The sequence below is a fragment of the Schistocerca nitens genome, chromosome 7 (genome assembly GCF_023898315.1).
Source record: "Schistocerca nitens isolate TAMUIC-IGC-003100 chromosome 7, iqSchNite1.1, whole genome shotgun sequence".
Taxonomy (NCBI): Eukaryota; Metazoa; Arthropoda; class Insecta; order Orthoptera; family Acrididae; genus Schistocerca; species Schistocerca nitens.
The window spans coordinates 584837637-584855120 of record NC_064620.1 but is presented as its reverse complement, the minus strand read 5'-3'; the positions used below and the strand labels follow the sequence as shown (position 1 = coordinate 584855120).

Below are 17484 nucleotides of genomic sequence, written 5' to 3'. Positions count from 1 at the left end.
CAAAGCTTACTTGTGAACACCTCTGACATGATGTGAACGCAAACAGCAAGACTCATTTGACACATGCGCGTATCACGTTGGGGGCAGTGATTGGGCGAGGGATGTTTGTATGTGTGGACCGACAACCATAGTGCTGCCTGTCAACCGACAAATGGCAACAGGGCAATCCCACGGCCAGTCGGAGTGTGTGGTGCCAATTTTCCATAGTTTAAAAATGGTACGTTGTCGACCTACATAACATTAGTAATTTTGGTTCCTACTGGCATTAGCTATTCGGGGTTAAAATTTCTTGACACAATTTTTCTCCACTCTGTATACATCCTCAATGAAATAGTATGCTGTTTTCATCTTAACTCTTGCTTTAATGGAGATCATAGAGGGAGACCAAGAGACGAATATAGTAAGCACATTCAGAAAGATGTACTTTGCAGTAGTTACTCAGAGATCAAGAGGCTTGAAGAAGAATGCTGAAGATTAAATGGGTATATCACATAACTAATGAGGAGGTATTGAATAGAATCGGGGAGAAGAGGAGTTTGTGGCACAACTTGACAAGAAGAAGGGACCGGTTGGTAGGACATGTTCTGAGGCATCAAGGGATCACAAATTTAGCATTTGAGGGCAACGTGGAGGGTAAAAATCGTAGAGGGAGACCAAGAGATGAATACACTAAGCAGATTCAGAAGGATGTAGGTTGCAGTAAGTACTGGGAGATGAAGAAGCTTGCACAGGATAGAGTAGCATGGAGAGCTGCATCAAACCAGTCTTTGGGCTGAAGACTACTACTACTACTACTACTACTACTACTACTACAAGGATCATATATTAAAACAGTAGCATCAGACAGAGTCCTTCATCAGATGTAGGAAGGAGGGAGAAAAAAAAACACACACACACACACACACACACACACACACACACACACACACACACACACACACACAGGCAGACAGGCAAGCCATTGTCGTTTCTGGGTACTGAGACCCAAATGCAGCAAGAAGTGATTACAGCTGGGCTGGATATTGGGGTTACTGAAGAAATATGGGGCAGGGAAGGGGAGAGAAATAGTAGGGTAGGGTGGGGGTGGTGTAGTGCTGCCTGTGGGAGTATGCAGAGATGTGGTGAGGACAGAATGGGGAGCTGCTACGTGTAGCATTGGGTGAGGAGGGGTTCCAGAGAGAATGGAACAATTTTGGAGATGACGAGGACAGATTGCTTGCTGTGGGGCTGGTGTGGAAGCAGGAAAGATGGAGGGGGGGGGGGGGGGGGAGAGGTTATGGGAAGGAAGAATGAGTTTTAGGTAGAGTTCCCACCAGCACAATTCAGAAAAACATGTTGTTTGGAAGAATCCAGATGCCTCAGCCTGTGGATCAGTCGTTCAATACTAGCACAGTGTGTTGCAGGGCATGCTTCGTAACTGGGTGATCCAGCTCTCTCTTGGCCACATGTTCATGCGCACAGCTAGCTTGTTAGTGCTCGTGCCCATATAGAATTCTGCACTGTTTTTGCAGCTTAGTTGGTGGACTACATCTCTGCTTACACATGTGGCTTTGCCTTCGATGGGGGTAGGAAGTGCCTGTGACAGGACTGGAGTAGATAGTACTGGGAGAATGCAGGGGACAGGTCTTGTGTCTGGGCCTATTGAAGGGATATGAGCCATGGAGCATGGGGTTGAGACTCTCACCATATTTGGAGAATGACTTCTCATCTCTGCAGATGAGACAATTATGAGTTTAGTTTAGTTTAGTTATGTCATGTTCCGTAGATCATTTTCACGATTATTTTATTGATATGATGTGGAACAAGTCAGATTACATTTTTTTTCCCCCAGTTTTGAAACAGAAACTCGTCCATGGAATAGAAGGTGTTGCCCAAACTTGATCTGCTGTGTGCCAGGCACTTTATGTTGTTGGGCAAATGATCAAAGATTTTTGTTGCTGAATAATGTACTCCTTTTTGAGCAACTGACAGCTTCAATAACAGATAGTATAGGTCATTTTTCCCTATAGTGTTGTACATATGAACATCACTGTTCTTCGTGAATTGAGATGGATTATTTATAATGAATTTCATTAGCGAATATATGTACTCTGATGGTGCAGTTAAAATACCTAACTCCTTGAATAGGTGCCTACATGACTTCCTTAGGTGAATACCACTAATTATTCGCAATGCTGTCTTTTGTGCAATCAGTACTTTATGTCTGAGTGGTGAGTTGCCCCAGAAAACTATTCTATAAGACATTATTGAGTGGAAATATGCAAAGTTTGTTAGGAAGCTGATCTGTTTATTACCAAGACTAGCGATTATACAAAGAGCGAAATAAGATGAACTTAATTGTTTGAGAAACTCAGTAATATACTTCTTCCAGTTCAAGTTGTCATCAATATGAACACCCAAAAATTTGTACAAATCTACGCTGTTAACTGAGCCCTTTTCATATGCTACATCAATTATCGGTATGACTCTATTCAGTGTACAGAACTGGATACAGTGAGTTATTTCACAATTAAGGGAGAGTCCATTTTCTGAGAACCATTTAATAATTCTTTGAAAGACATCCTTAACAATATCTTCAGCTGCCTTTTCTGGAGTGTGATTTGTTATAACACTGGTGTCATCTGCAAAAAGTACTAGTTCTGCTTGCTGAAAGTTAAGTGAGAGGTCATTCATATGAATAAGGAACAGCAGAGGACCAAAAATTGAACCCTTTGGGACTCCATTTGTGATAACTCCCCAATCACTAGAATTTACCACCTTCTCAACATTATTTGTGTTATGCAGCCCAACTTTTTGCTTTCTGTTCTTTAAGTATGATTCAAACCAGCTGTGTGTATAGCCTTCAATTCCATAGAACCTGAGTTTTTCGAAGAGTGTAACATGATTGATCCACACAGTCAAATGCCTTGGAAAGATCACAAAAAAATACCAAATGGTGATAATTTGCTATTTATGGTTGTACTGTTTGATGGGTAAATGTGTAGATGGCATTCTCAGTCGAGTAACTCTTCTGGAATCTGAACTGTGACATGCTGAGTAAATTGTTTTCACTTAAATGTGAAACTACTATTGAATACAAAACTTTTTTGAATATTTTAGTAAATGAAGTCAGCAAGGAGATTGGTCTATAATTATTTAAGTCACTCTCATCCCCTTTCTTGTGAAGGGGTTTGACAAATGCGTATTTCAATCTGTCTGGAAAAATTCCCTGTGCCAGTGAAGCATTACATATATCACTAAGGACTCCACTTATTAAATTAGAATAACACTTCAAAATTCTGTTATAGACTCTATCAACACCACAAGAGCTCTTTTTTCAGTATATTTATAGTTCCCTTAATTTCATTGGGGGATGTTGGTGCTATTTGTAAAGGCCTAAAGTCCTGGGAATGACATTTTAACATTTTTATTTTTCCTTCTTCAACTGAACCCTTTAATCCTATTTTTTTCTGCTACATTCAGAAAGTGATTGTTAAAAATACTTGCAACTTATGAATTATCACTCACAACAATATCATTTCGCTTTATTGATATGGTATGCTGTGCAATGTCAGGCTGCCCCGTCTCGCGTTGACAGTGTTCCATATAGTTTTAATCTTATTATCCGCACTATTAATTTCTGTCAAAACACATAAGCTTCTTGACTTCTTAATGACTTCCCTTAAAATATTACAGTATCTTTTGTAGTAAGCAAGTAACGTCGGATCCTGACTTATTCTGGCCTGTACATATATTTCCCTCTTCGTCTTACATGTTATCTTAATTCCCTTAGTAATCCATGGCTTAATTGACTTTGTAATGGCTTTTTTTGATAACGTTTCAGGAAATCAACTCTCAATTATTGAGACAAATTTATGGTGGAATAAATTGAATTTGGCATCAGCATCATTTTCTACATATACTTCACCCCATTCTATCTCTTCTAGGCTGCTCTTAAAACTCTGTATCCTGTCCGCATCAATAAGCCTCCCTGCCTTGTATGAACCTGCCTGTAAGTTGCTATTTCTGTTGTTTCCATTACCTGTGCATCATGGTCAGATAGCCCATTAACAACTGGATACACATTAATAGTTTCTGCCTGAGCACAGTCTATGAAAATGTTATCGATAAGTGACCTACTATCCTGCTGCACATGAATTGGAAAGTTTGCAACAGATACTAGATTGAAACAACCAAACAAAGATTCTAGCTCTTTTTTCCTATCCGTGTCTTTTAAGAAATTACATTAAAATCACCACAACCCACTAACTGCTTCCTTTTCTCTGACAGGTAGCTCAATAATGCCTCTACATTTTTCATGAATAGCTGAAAGTTACCTTGAGGGGAGCTGTAGACTGATACAATTACTATAGAAGTATATTGCAGTAGCAACTCACAAGCACATGCTTCAAGAAACTGATCTACACAAAAAATATTTGTTTCAATATTTTTGACTGTGTGTCCAGTTTTTATGTAAGTAGCAACTCCTCTTTCCATGTTGACTCTGCATGAATAAGATGCTAATCTGTAATCCCTTAAATTTAATTTCTCCATCCCTGCAGTTACATGGTGTTCAGAGAGACACAAAACAACATACCTTCAGAATTTACCCCATATTCTAGGCATACAAGAAGCTCATCTATCTTATTTTTCAATCCTCTAATGTTCTGATGAAACACACAAATTTTATTTTTTTGGACACTGCTCCAGACATTATGGCACTGTTCTGTCTTACTCTTTCAATGCTCTCTGTCTGCAACCTGACCCTAACCTAAAAAAATGTGTCCCTCTGACTCCAGTAATCACAGGTATTTTGTCTTGGGTGCATGTGGCCCACCTCACATTTTCTGCAAGATCAACTAATCTATCCTTCCCCCTCCTACTCAGGTGCAGGCCATGACTAGTGTAACCCCACCTCCCAATTGCATCAACAGGCACAGCATAGATATGAGATTTAGTTTCTGCCAACAGTAACACCCCACCCCCCCCTCCCAGATCTCTGTTAACATGGTTGACAGCCGTATTAAACCAGGGCTGGTTATGGCGCTGCAAAACATCCACAAACCCCACACGAGTGTGATCTGTTGCTGCTCCTATTACATCCAGGTCACACCTATACTATAGTCCGAATTGTTGCCAGCTGTTTCCTGCTCCTCCTGCTATAAGAACATGGTCCTCACCATCAAAATCTTTGCACAAGGCCCCTAGGTTTTCTGTAACCTGGCTAAGCTTAGCACTAGGTTTCACAGTGCTTGTGACCTGGTACTTGACTCCTAGCCTACCCTGTAGCAAATGGCCTACACTTCTCCCATGACTGCTGCCTCACAGCAGAACTCTCTTCTTTCTGCTTGACTTTACTCCTGACCTAGGATTACAATTGTTACTACGAGTCTGCTGTGCCCTACTTTGCTCAAAACTGTTTGAGGCTCTTCTACTTCAAGTAACAAATCAAACTGATTGCTCGCTGGAATCTGAAAAGTGATTTCTGGGGTTTTCTCATTCTGACTACAACTTGTTACCTGTTCCCAGCTCCCATTGTCTCTTTCCCCCTTCAACCTGTCTAATTCGAAGTGTGCCATTTCTAGTTCAGCCTGAAGGGCACAAATATTTTTTCCCTGTTCCACGATTTTCTTGTCAATAATCTAAAACTCCATTGGCGAGCCTCATCTGGCACTATAACAGCTTCCTGCTACAATCACCCCAGTGAAACACCAACCCACAATTCTGACATTTCACTCCCGTGCTCACTAATCTACGACAATATCCACAGTTGTCACAAATTATATTATTATTATTATTATTATTATTATTATTTATGATGGCAGATTAAGCAATACAAATTACACCACAAACAATTCTGCTACATCAATTAATAATTAGTAGAAAGTAACTTAGCTTCCAGTGAGATGAACAGAGAACTTCTGGACGTCAGGCGAATGTAGCAGCAGGCAAATGTAAACAGCGCGAAGTTAATTGCTGGCGTAGGTTATAGTGGTGGAAATCACAAAACGAGTAAGTAACTGAAGAGGCTCAATATTTTCTAATGACAAATTTGAGCTGACACTATCACTGAATTATGTATAAATACTCTAATGGAAACAGAAACACCACTTAATGACTTTACTGCACAATATGAAAAATTAACTGTACGGGAGTATAGAAACACAAATCGAATGTAAACTAAACATGCACGATACTCTTCACAATAAAGCTACACAGACATCTCCCGAAAATTATTGAATAATCACATAATTTACTGCGGTTGATAACGAAAACAAACCCACGCCAATGGCTTGCACTTTAGAACAATTAGCTTTTCACGAAAAATACGCAAGTAAAAGTGAAACCTTCAATATATAGATCACAACAGATACTAATTTACTTACTTAAGCTACAATATTGCCTTAATAAATTGTTTTTCCATGAGTAAACACCTATATTTACGAGCACACTGAGTATACATACACGCCTGCTCCAAAGAACTTAAAGCTTATACCCAGTATGAGTATGGAATGTATGGCAGCTGTTGAAATGAAGGTATTATTTTGTCATTGTTAGATTTGATGTGGATAGGTATTGAGGGAGCATCTGTAAGGTGGCAGTTAATCTTGAGGAAGATAGTTTGTTGAGGTGACGAGGACCGTGTAAAGTGAATGAGAAAAAAAGTGTTGTTAGGGCATGGTCACCCTCAGCCAAGATCATGAAGATGTCACCAGTTAATCTGAAGCAGGTGAGGGATTTGGTATGCCGGTGGCTAGGAAGGTTTCGCCTAGATAGTCCATGAATAGACTAGCTTAGGATGGTGTCATGCAGATTCCCATGGCTTTAATGCAGATTTGTTTGGCAGATGATGCATTCTTAGGAGAAGTAATTATGTGTGAGGATATAGTTGACAGTGATTAGGAATGAGGTTATAGGTTTGGGATAGTGTTCAGTGGGGGCACGGCCATGGACAATTGGGATGTTAGTGTAGAGGGAAGTGGCATCCACAGTGGCAAACAGGTTGGTGGGTGGTAACAAAACAAGAACTGTGGGGAGACTGTAGAGGAAATGGTTGCTGTATTTCTGTATGGGAAGGTAGGTTACTGGTAATTGCCTGCAGGTGGTGTTCCGTAAGGACAGAGATTCTCACTCTGGGAGTGCAGTATCCAGCCACAATGGGGCTCCCTGGGTGGTTGGGTGTATGTGTTTCAGCAAACATGGGGAAGGTACGAATGCGAGGGTGGGGGCGGGGCTGTAGAAGGAGATAAACCCTCAGGAGAGACTCTAGAGTGGACCTAGGTATTTGAGAAGGCACTGAAGATCATTTTGGGTTTCTGGAATGGGGTCACTGTGAAGAACTGGTTGGTCGGTGTGTCAGACAGCTGGTGTAGACCATCAGCCATGTAGTCTCTGTGGTTTATAATCCTTTGTTGGCAGGCAGGATTACAGGTTCAGGATCAGTTTTTAGGAGGGGACTGAGATTATTTCTGTGGATGTGAGGTTAGTTCCCATGATGAGGGATTTGAGGAATAATGTTGATGCAATATTTGAGAATAGGAAGTTCTGAAAAGTTATCGAGGGGTGATTCAGGAAAGGAGAGCTTTATCGCAGGTGGATGGGCAGCAAATTGAGTAATGCAAGTATCAGTCTAGGTTTTAGGTCGAGCCTGATTGCCACTTGGTGGGAAAAAGTGTTTCCATTGTAGCGACCAGGAAAAGGAGAGAACTGCAGCATGACTAAATTTGGGAGTGAGGCAAAAAGTGAGGCCTGTGGGGAGGACTTATACTTCGGTGGCACGGAGGCTTAGGGAAGGCAGGTTCACATCTGTGTTGCATGTCTGTTTATACTCTGGGTTCTGGATAGTGGTGTGAAAGAGTTTCTTTGGGTGTAGATGATGTAGTTAATCCGAAATGCAAGGTTTGGCTCTTATGAGGTGACATGGAGGTGGTTTGATGGAGGATCTTGCAGTAGTGGTGCATGGAGGAAGTCCAGAGTGTGAGTGAGTGTGAGGTGAATAGATTCTGCCGATGCTGCTGTAGTTCCTGGGAGGCCAAGGGTTTCAGCTTGGGAGTTGAGATGGAAGAATTTATAATTGCAGAGCAGGAGGTATTTTACAAATGGAGCAGAGGTAGTGCAAGGAGACTTCAGCCTGGTTTATAAAGTGATTTTTTTTATTCACTTTGAATATCTACGCCATCCATACATAGTATAAAAATGGATGTATGTATATGTCACCATTATGAAAAGGATAGATTGCTACTCACCGTACAACAGAGACAGAATCACAGATAGGCACAACAGAAAGACTACTAAACAGATAAGCTTTTGTCCAGAAGGCCCTCCTCTGAAATAGACAAAATATGCACCAGCACGTGCGCGCGCGCGCGCACACACACACACACACACACACACACACACATATGTACGTACGTACGTACGTGCGTGCGTGTGCACATGTGAGCAGAAACAGCTCACATACTCATGACCACTGTCTCTGGATGCCAAGGCTTATTTGTTTAGTAGTCTTTTTTGTTGTGCCCGTCTGTGACTTGTGGTCTCCACTGTATGTTGAGTAGTAGCCTATCCTTTCCATTATATTGTCATTATTCCATCCTGGGTCTTCCATTGCCTCATGTATTTATGTATGTATCTTCCACATCTCTCAAACCACTGGACAGATTTCAATCAAAGTTGATACAAGCTGTGAGGACGGGGTGTGAGTCGTGTTTGGGTAGCTCAGTTGGTAGAGCTCTTGCCCGCGAAAGGCAAAGGTCCCGAGTTCGAGTCTCGGTCCGGCACACAGTTTTAATCTGCCAGGAAGTTTCATAACAGCGCACACTCCGCTGCAGAGTTAAAATCTCATTCTGGAAATAGATACACATACCCCTTACTGTCAGGTAACAATTGCATTGGGTGTAAGAACCACCTGTCTGTCATGGTTCAGGAGGTATGACATCACAACCAATGAGATGCACAAAAACTGCCAAGTCACACATTCACGACATTTAAATTTATTATTGCTAGTACCACACATAGTTCAAGAGATAAGGTGTCACGAACACTGATGCTGTAAGTGTGGAAAATGCCACATCATGCGTGAAGTTTTAATAGATTTATACTTGACTACTAAGACTCTCCTACAGTTGAGTCAACTTAATCAAACCCTGACACCTAGCAGTGCTTGTGAAAGCTTTCAACTGCGAAGCACAAATGTCTGTAGGTGAAAACAATAGCCGTCTATAGAGCTATGACCAGGCATTCCCTTTGTGACATTTATAAAATCACATTGTGGACACACACAGCAGCTGTGCTGCTTTCACTTCAGGAGGCTGAACTTCCCAGTGAGACTTGGATTTGCCATGTTGTTGTTGTTGTTGTGGTCTTCAGTCCTGAGACTGGTTTGATGCAGCTCTCCATGCTACTCCATCCTGTGCAAGCTTCTTCATCTCCCAGTACCTACTGCAACCTACGTCCTTCTGAATCTGCTTAGTGTATTCATCTCTTGGTCTCCCCCTAAGATTTTTACCCTCCACGATGCCCTCCAATACTAAATTGGTGATCCCTTGATGCCTCAGAACATGTCCTACCAACCAGTCCCTTCTTCTAATCAAGTTGTGCCACAAACTCATCTTCTCCCCAATCCTATTCAATACCTCCTCATTAGCTATGTGATCTACCCATCTAATCTTCAGCATTCTTCTGTAGCACCACATTTCGAAAGCTTCTATTCTCTTCTTGTCCAAACTATTTACTGTCCATGTTTCACTTCCATACATGGCTACACTCCATACAAATACTTTCAGAAATGACTTCCTGACACTTAAATCTATACTCGATGTTAACAAATTTCTCTTCTTCAGAAACGCTTTCCTTGCCATTGCCAGTCTACATTTTATATCCTCTCTACTTCGACCATCATCAGTTATTTTGCTCCCCAAGTAGCAAAACTGCTTTACTACTTTAAGTGTCTCATTTCCTAATCTAATACCCTCAACATCACCCGACTTAATTTGACTACATTCCATTATCCTCGTTTTGCTTTTGTTGATGTTCATCTTATATCCTCCCTTCAAGACACCATCCATTCCGTTCAACTGCTCTTCCAAGTCCTTTGCTGTCTCTCACAGAATTACAATGTCATCGGCGAACCTCAAAGTTTTTATTTCTTCTCCATGGATTTTAATACCTACTCCGAATTTTTCTTTTGTTTCCTTTACTGCTTGCTCAATATACAGATTGAATAACATCGGGTAGAGGCTACACCCCTGTCTCACTCCTTTCCCAACCACTACTTCCCTTTCATGCCCCTCGACTCTTATAACTGCCATCTGGTTTCTGTACAAATTGTAAATAGCCTTTCGCTCCCTGTATTTTACCCCTGCCACCTTTAGAATTTGAAAGAGAGTATTCCAGTCAACATTGTCAAAAGCTGTCTCTAAGTCTGCAAATGCTCGAAACGTAGGTTTGCCTTTCCTTAATCTTTCTTCTAAGATAAGTCGTAAGGTCAGTATTGCCTCACGTGTTCCAGTATTTCTACAGAATTCAAACTGATTTTCCCCGAGGCCGGCTTCTACTAGTTTTTCCATTCGTCTGTAAAGAATTCGTGTTAGTATTCTGCAGCTGTGGCTTATTAAACTGACTGTCCGGTAACTTTCCCATCTGTCAACACCTGCTTTCTTTGGGATTGGAATTATTATATTCTTCTTGAAGTCTGAGGGTATTTCACCTGTTTCATACATCTTGCTCACCAGATGGTAGAGTTTTGTCAGGACTGGCTCTCCCAAGGCCGTCAGTAGTTCCAATGGAATGTTGTCTACTCCGGGGGCCTTGTTTCAACTCAGGTCTTTCAGTGCTCTGTCAAACTCTTCACGCAGTATCGTATCTCCCATTTCATCTTCATCTACATCCTCTTCCATTTCCATAATATTGTCCTCAAGTACATCGCCCTTGTATAAACCCTCTATATACTCCTTCCACCTTTCTGCCTTCCCTTCTTTGCTTAGAACTGGGTTTCCATCTGAGCTCTTGATGTTCATACAAGTGGTTCTCTTATCTCCAAAGGTCTCTTTAATTTTCCTGTAGGCAGTATCTATCTTACCCCTAGTGAGAAAAGCTTCTACATCCTTACATTTGTCCTCTAGCCATCCCTGCTTAGCCATTTTGCACTTCCTGTCGATCTCATTTTTGAGACGTTTGTATTCCTTTTTGCCTGCTTCATTTACTGCATTTTTATATTTTCTCCTTTCATCAATTAAATTCAATATTTCTTCTGTTACCCAAGGATTTCTACTAGCCCTCGTCTTTTTACCTATTTGATCCTCTGCTGCCTTCACTACTTCATCCCTCAAAGCTACCCATTCCTCTTCTACTGTATTTCTTTCCCCCATTCCTGTCAATTGTTCCCTTATGCTCTCCCTGAAACTCTGTACAACCTCTGGTTCTTTCAGTTTATCCAGGTCCCATCTCCTTAAATTCCCACCTTTTTTGCAGTTTCTTCAGTTTTAATCTACAGGCCATAACCAATAGATTATGGACAGAGTCCACATCTGCCCCTGGAATGTCTTACAATTTAAAACCTGGTTCCTAAATCTCTGTCTTACCATTATGTAATCTATCTGATACCTTTTAGTATCTCCAGGGTTCTTCCATGTATACAACCTTCTATCATGATTCTTAAACCTATGATTAAGTTGTGCTCTGTGCAAAATTCTACCATTTGCCATAACAATTAACAAAACACGGGGGTAATCTGTTAAGTACTGCAGAATGGATTTGACATCTCCGTGTTCCTCTCATACACTACTTTGTCACTTGCTCAAGGGTGGACACACCCCAGAATTTATTCTTCATAGTTCCTGGACATGTCAGTAGAAATATTGTTTACAACAAAGTTCTGAATTAAACAAACGTTACAGAGAATTCATATTTTGCTTACTTTGTTTTTTAATTTGGGTACTGTACTTTTGCATTTGTTTATTGTTCATATTTCTTTGTAAGACTGCTTCATAACTTCAAAGGTATTTTCACAAATACATGGAAATGAAATTTTTTTTATATTGCTCTACAAACACAGTTCATTTTTTGTATCCATTTTTACTACAAAATAGGCAAAATGAAAAATTAAAATCTGGGCAGAGCTGGTTTTGTCAGACAGTTTAAACATAAAATTATCAAAACATATATATAATAATCATATTTTATGAAAAATACACGAGTTGAAGGGAAACATGATAATAGAACACCTCTGTATGGAGGAAGTTAACTGTTCTTGTTATCTGGGTGTTTTTGCAAACTTTACAGTACTTGCTTTATTGTTAGTTGGTGAGTTGGCGAAGGTCGCCTTTACTTCTCCACTTTATGAAGAGTTATCGTGCGGAGACTGATAGGAGTCGCAGTGTGATGTACAATTAGAAATAAGATGATATGCATTTTTCATAAGAAATTATAATTATGATACATATTAATTATGATATATTTGATGAATTTTATATTTAAATGATGTAGATATTTGAATTGATCAAAAAATAACAAACATTGTAACGAGACTCAAACCAGCTGTCAAGACAATCACCAGTCTTAAGTGCTACGGATTGAGACACATAGCCCATCGGAAAATTGACTTGATTTTAGTGGATTAGGGTTGCTTAGAAAACTTAAAAATAGGTGTTCTTGAGAAGTTTTGAGAGATACATTGAACTGCTTGGAGATTAATATTTGAGTCGTGAACTTCATGTACCATGAATATAAAAAATTATGAAAGTATAATTGTCATTTGGTCTCCTTGCTAGTGTTTCCACATGTGTATAGTTTTTTGCCTCTCATACTTTGTATTCCCCCACCCCCGCCATGAACCATGGACCTTGCCGTTGGTGGGGAGGCTTGCGTGCCTCAGCGATACAGATAGCCGTACCGTAGGTACAACCACAACGGAGGGGTATCTGTTGAGAGGCCAGACAAACGTGTGGTTCCTGAAGAGGGGCAGCAGCCTTTTCAGTAGTTGCAGGGGCAACAGTCTGGATGATTGACTGACCTGGCCTTGTAACATTAACCAAAACGGCCTTGCTGTGCTGGTACTGCGAACGGCTGAAAGCAAAGGGAAACTACGGCCGTAATATTTCCTGAGGGCATGCAGCTTTACTGTATGATTAAATGATGATGGCGTCCTCTTGGGTAAAATATTCCGGAGGTAAAATAGTCCCCCATTCGGATCTCCGGGCGGGGACTACTCAAGAGGATGTCGTTATCAGGAGAAAGAAAACTGGCGTTCTACGGATCGGAGCGTGGAATGTCAGGCCCCTTAATCGGGCAGGTAAGTTAGAAAATTTGAAAAGGGAAATGGATAGGTTAAAGTTAGATATAGTGGGAATTAGTGAAGTTCGGTGGCAGGAGGAACAAGCCTTTTGGTCAGGTGATTACAGGGTTATAAATACAAAATCAAATAGGGGTAATGCAGGAGTGGGTTTAATAATGAATAAAAAAATAGGAGTGCGGGTTAGCTACTACAAACAGCATAGTGAACGCATTATTGTTGCCAAGATAGACACAAAGCCCATGCCTACTACAGTAGTACAAGTTTATATGCCAACTAGCTCTGCAGATGACGAAGAAATTGAAGAAATGTATGATGAATTAAAAGAAATTATTCAGATAGTGAAGGGAGACGAAAACTTAATAGTCATGGGTGACTGGAATTCGAGTGTAGGAAAAGGGAGAGAAGGAAACTGGAATTCGAGTGTAGGAAAAGGGAGAGAAGGAAACATAGTAGGTGAATATGGATAGGGGCTAAGAAATGAAAGAGGAAGCCGCCTGGTAGAATTTTGCACAGAGCACAACTTAATCATAGCTAACACTTGGTTTAAGAATCATGATAGAAGGTTGTATACATGGAAGAACCCTGGAGATACTAAAATGTATCAGATAGATTACATAATGGTAAGACAGAGATTTAGGAACCAGGTTTTAAATTGTAAGACATTTCCAGGGGCAGATGTGGACTCTGACCACAATCTATTGGTTATGACCTGTAGATTAAAACTGAAGAAACTGCAAAAAAGGTGGGAATTTAAGGAGATGGGACCTGGATAAACTGAAAGAACCAGAGGTTGTACAGAGTTTCAGGGAGAGCATAAGGGAACAATTGACAGGAATGGGGGAAAGAAATACAGTAGAAGAAGAATGGGTAGCTTCGAGGAATGAAGTAGTGAAGGCAGCAGAGGATCAAGTAGGTAAAAAGACGAGGGCTAGTAGAAATCCTTGAGTAACAGAAGAAATATTGAATTTAATTCATGAAAGGAGAAAATATAAAAATGCAGTAAATGAAGCAGGCAAAAAGGAATACAAACGTCTCAAAAATGAGATCGACAGGAAGTGCAAAATGGCTAAGCAGGGATGGCTAGAGGACAAATGTAAGGATGTAGAAGCTTATCTCACTAGGGGTAAGATAGATACTGCCTATAGGAAAATTAAAGAGACAGTTGGAGAAAGGAGAACCACTTGCATGAATATCAAGAGCTTTAATGGAAACCCAGTTCTAAGCAAAGAAGGGAAAGCAGAAAGGTGGAAGGAGTATATAGAGGGTCTATACAAGGGCGATGTACTTGACGACAATATTATAGAAATGGAAGAGGATGTAGATGAAGATGAAATGGGAGATACGATACTGCGTGAAGAGTTTGACAGATCACTGAAAGACCTGAGTCGAAACAAGGCTCCCGGAGTAGACAACATTCCATTGGAACTACTGACGGCCTTGGGAGAGCCAGTCCTGACAAAACTCTACCATCTGGTGAGCAAGATGTATGAAACAGGTGAAATACCCTCAGACTTCAAGAAGAATATAATAATTCCAATCCCAAAGAAAGCAGGTGTTGACAGATGTGAGAATTACCGAACAATCAGTTTAATAAGCCACAGCTGCAAAATACTAACACAAATTCTTTACAGACGAATGGAAAAACTAGTAGAAGCCGACCTCGGGGAAAATCAGTTTGGATTCCGTAGAAATACTGGAACACGTGATGCAATACTGACCTTACGACTTATCTTAGAAGAAAGATTAAGGAAAGGCAAACCTACGTTTCGAGCATTTGTAGACTTAGAGAAAGCTTTTGACAATGTTGACTGGAATACTCTCTTTCAAATTCTGAAGGTGGCAGGGGAAAAAGACAGGGAGCGAAAGGCTATTTACAATTTGTACAGAAACCAGATGGCAGTTATAAGAGTCAAGGGGCATGAAAGGGAAGCAGTGGTAGGGAAGGGAGTGAGACAGGGGTGTAGCCTCTACCCGATGTTATTCAATCTGTATATTGAGCAAGCAGTAAAGGAAACAAAAGAAAAATTCGGAGTAGGTATTAAAATCCATGGAGAAGAAATAAAAACTTTGAGGTTCGCCGATGACATTGTAATTCTGTGAGAGACAGCAAAGGACTTGGAAGAGCAGTTGAACGGAATGGATGGTGTCTTGAAGGGAGGATATAAGATGAACATCAACAAAAGCAAAACGAGGATAATGGAATGTAGTCTAATTAAGTCGGGTGATGCTGAGGGAATTAGATTAGAAAATGAGACACTTAAAGTAGTAAAGGAGTTTTGCTATTTGGGGAGCAAAATAACTGATGATGGTCGAAGTAGAGAGGATATAAAATGTAGACTGGCAATGGCGAGGAAAGCGTTTCTGAGGAAGACAAAATTTGTTAACATCGAGTATAGATTTAAGTGTCAGGAAGTCATTTCTGAAAGTATTTGTATGGAGTGTAGCCATGTATGGAAGTGAAACATGGACGGTAAATAGTTTGGACAAGAAGAGAATAGAAGCTTTCGAAATGTGGTGCTACAGAAGAATGCTGAAGATTAGATGGGTAGATCACATAACTAATGAGGAGGTACTGAATAGGATTGGGGAGAAGAGGAGTTTGTGGCACAACTTGACCAGAAGAAGGGATCGGTTGGTAGGACATGTTCCGATGCATCAAGGGATCACCAATTTAGTATTGGAGGGCATCGTGGAGGGTAAAAATCGTAGGGGGAGACCAAGAGATGAATACACTAAGCAGATTCAGAAGGATGTAGGTTGCAGTAGGTACTGGGAGATGAAGAAGCTTGCACAGGATAGAGTAGCATGGAGAGCTGCATCAAACCAGTCTCAGGACTGAAGACCACAACAACAACAACAACAACAACTTTGTATTCTAATAGAGTGAGAAAGAAAATTTAGTAAATCAGTTAAGAGGCCATCTCATTTACAGTGTATTAACTGTAATCCCATTAATCTTTTGCATAAGTTAAAGAAAAATTCTGTTCTCATGTAAATGACAAACAAATTTTTGCTAACTTGTTACCATAATTACACTAAAGCTGTAGCAATTTTTCTGCTTCCATTACAGATTTCATCTTTGGTCAAGCTCAGGCTTCTGATTATGGTAAACAGTAACATTGACTGTCCAAAATATAAATGTGCTGTTGGTTTGGATTTCATAAAAATAATTGCTAGGTAAGTACTGTTGATTGTTAGAAAAAGATTGCTTGTGTTTTAACATATTTTATAGTATTTTTGCTGATTTGGTCCTCTTAGAAAACTGAGCTGAAGCTATATGAAATGTTAAGTTGTGTGCGTGTAACTGTTAATGTATTTGAGTGTTGCTCGGCATAATACATTTGTAATTTATATATGTGTAATGTCTTTTAAGTTGGGCCCAAATACTCTAATAAATTATCCCCTCTGATTTAATCATGACATCAGTTTTTGTTGCCTACTTGCTTGCTCCTACCCTGCCTACCAACATGTGGATGCATGTTTCAAATTAGAAGTCTTTGTTTAAGAATCTCATTTTTGTCTTTTTTCTGTTAAATCCTCAATTTCATGGTGCCTCTTGTAGTACAACTACAATGGATGTGTACCTAGGCATTTCTTTCTTTCAAGCCTGGTAACATTTTTCTTTGTGTCTGAATTTCATCTAAAGTGTTTTATTGTCATGCATTGATGTCTGTTCTGTGCACCTCCTAGTTTAATTACTTTTACATCTTTGTTTCAGAACAGTCAATTTTGATATTGTAAAATACTTGTTTCCATCAAATTGAAGTGACAGAAGAGAGATATTTAGATATTATTATAAAAGCCAGTTTATGCTTCAAACATTCATACTGCGATTGTAAAAATATTGCATTTTTTCCACTTCAAGAAAGAATTACACGAATCATATATTTTTGTAAGCTGTGTAACTAGACTCACTTGAAAGATAATGCTTTTTTCCCCTATATTTTTATTTATTACTGTATATTGTACAGAATAAGAAATAAAATGATATAAACTATTTAAAATGATGGTGTACTTTAAAAATAAATATTTTACTATTGATCTCGCTGTACCTTATTATCTGTAATCTTATACTCTGCTCACCCATTTTTCTTCCATGGCCTATTCTCCTTCGCCCATTGAACCTCTGTCTGGAGACTTTCCTCTGGGTACCAATTACAAAACATTTACCTATCATTGATAAAGATCTACCCACATACTATTTCCAGATT

General features: G+C 39.9%; 1 protein-coding gene across 2 annotated transcripts in view; it reads left to right on the top strand.

The window, feature by feature from the left end:
* Window positions 1–17101, top strand: part of LOC126194929 (origin recognition complex subunit 5) — a 158084-nt gene extending 140983 nt beyond the window's left edge. For both annotated transcript variants that reach the window (XM_049933310.1, XM_049933311.1), the window contains exons 9-10: window positions 16344–16450; window positions 16992–17101. In XM_049933310.1, the coding sequence (XP_049789267.1) occupies window positions 16344–16450; window positions 16992–17037 (153 nt within the window). In that variant the 3' untranslated portion in view covers window positions 17038–17101. The remainder of the gene's footprint in view (window positions 1–16343; window positions 16451–16991) is intronic.
* The last annotated feature ends 383 nt before the right edge of the window (window positions 17102–17484 follow it).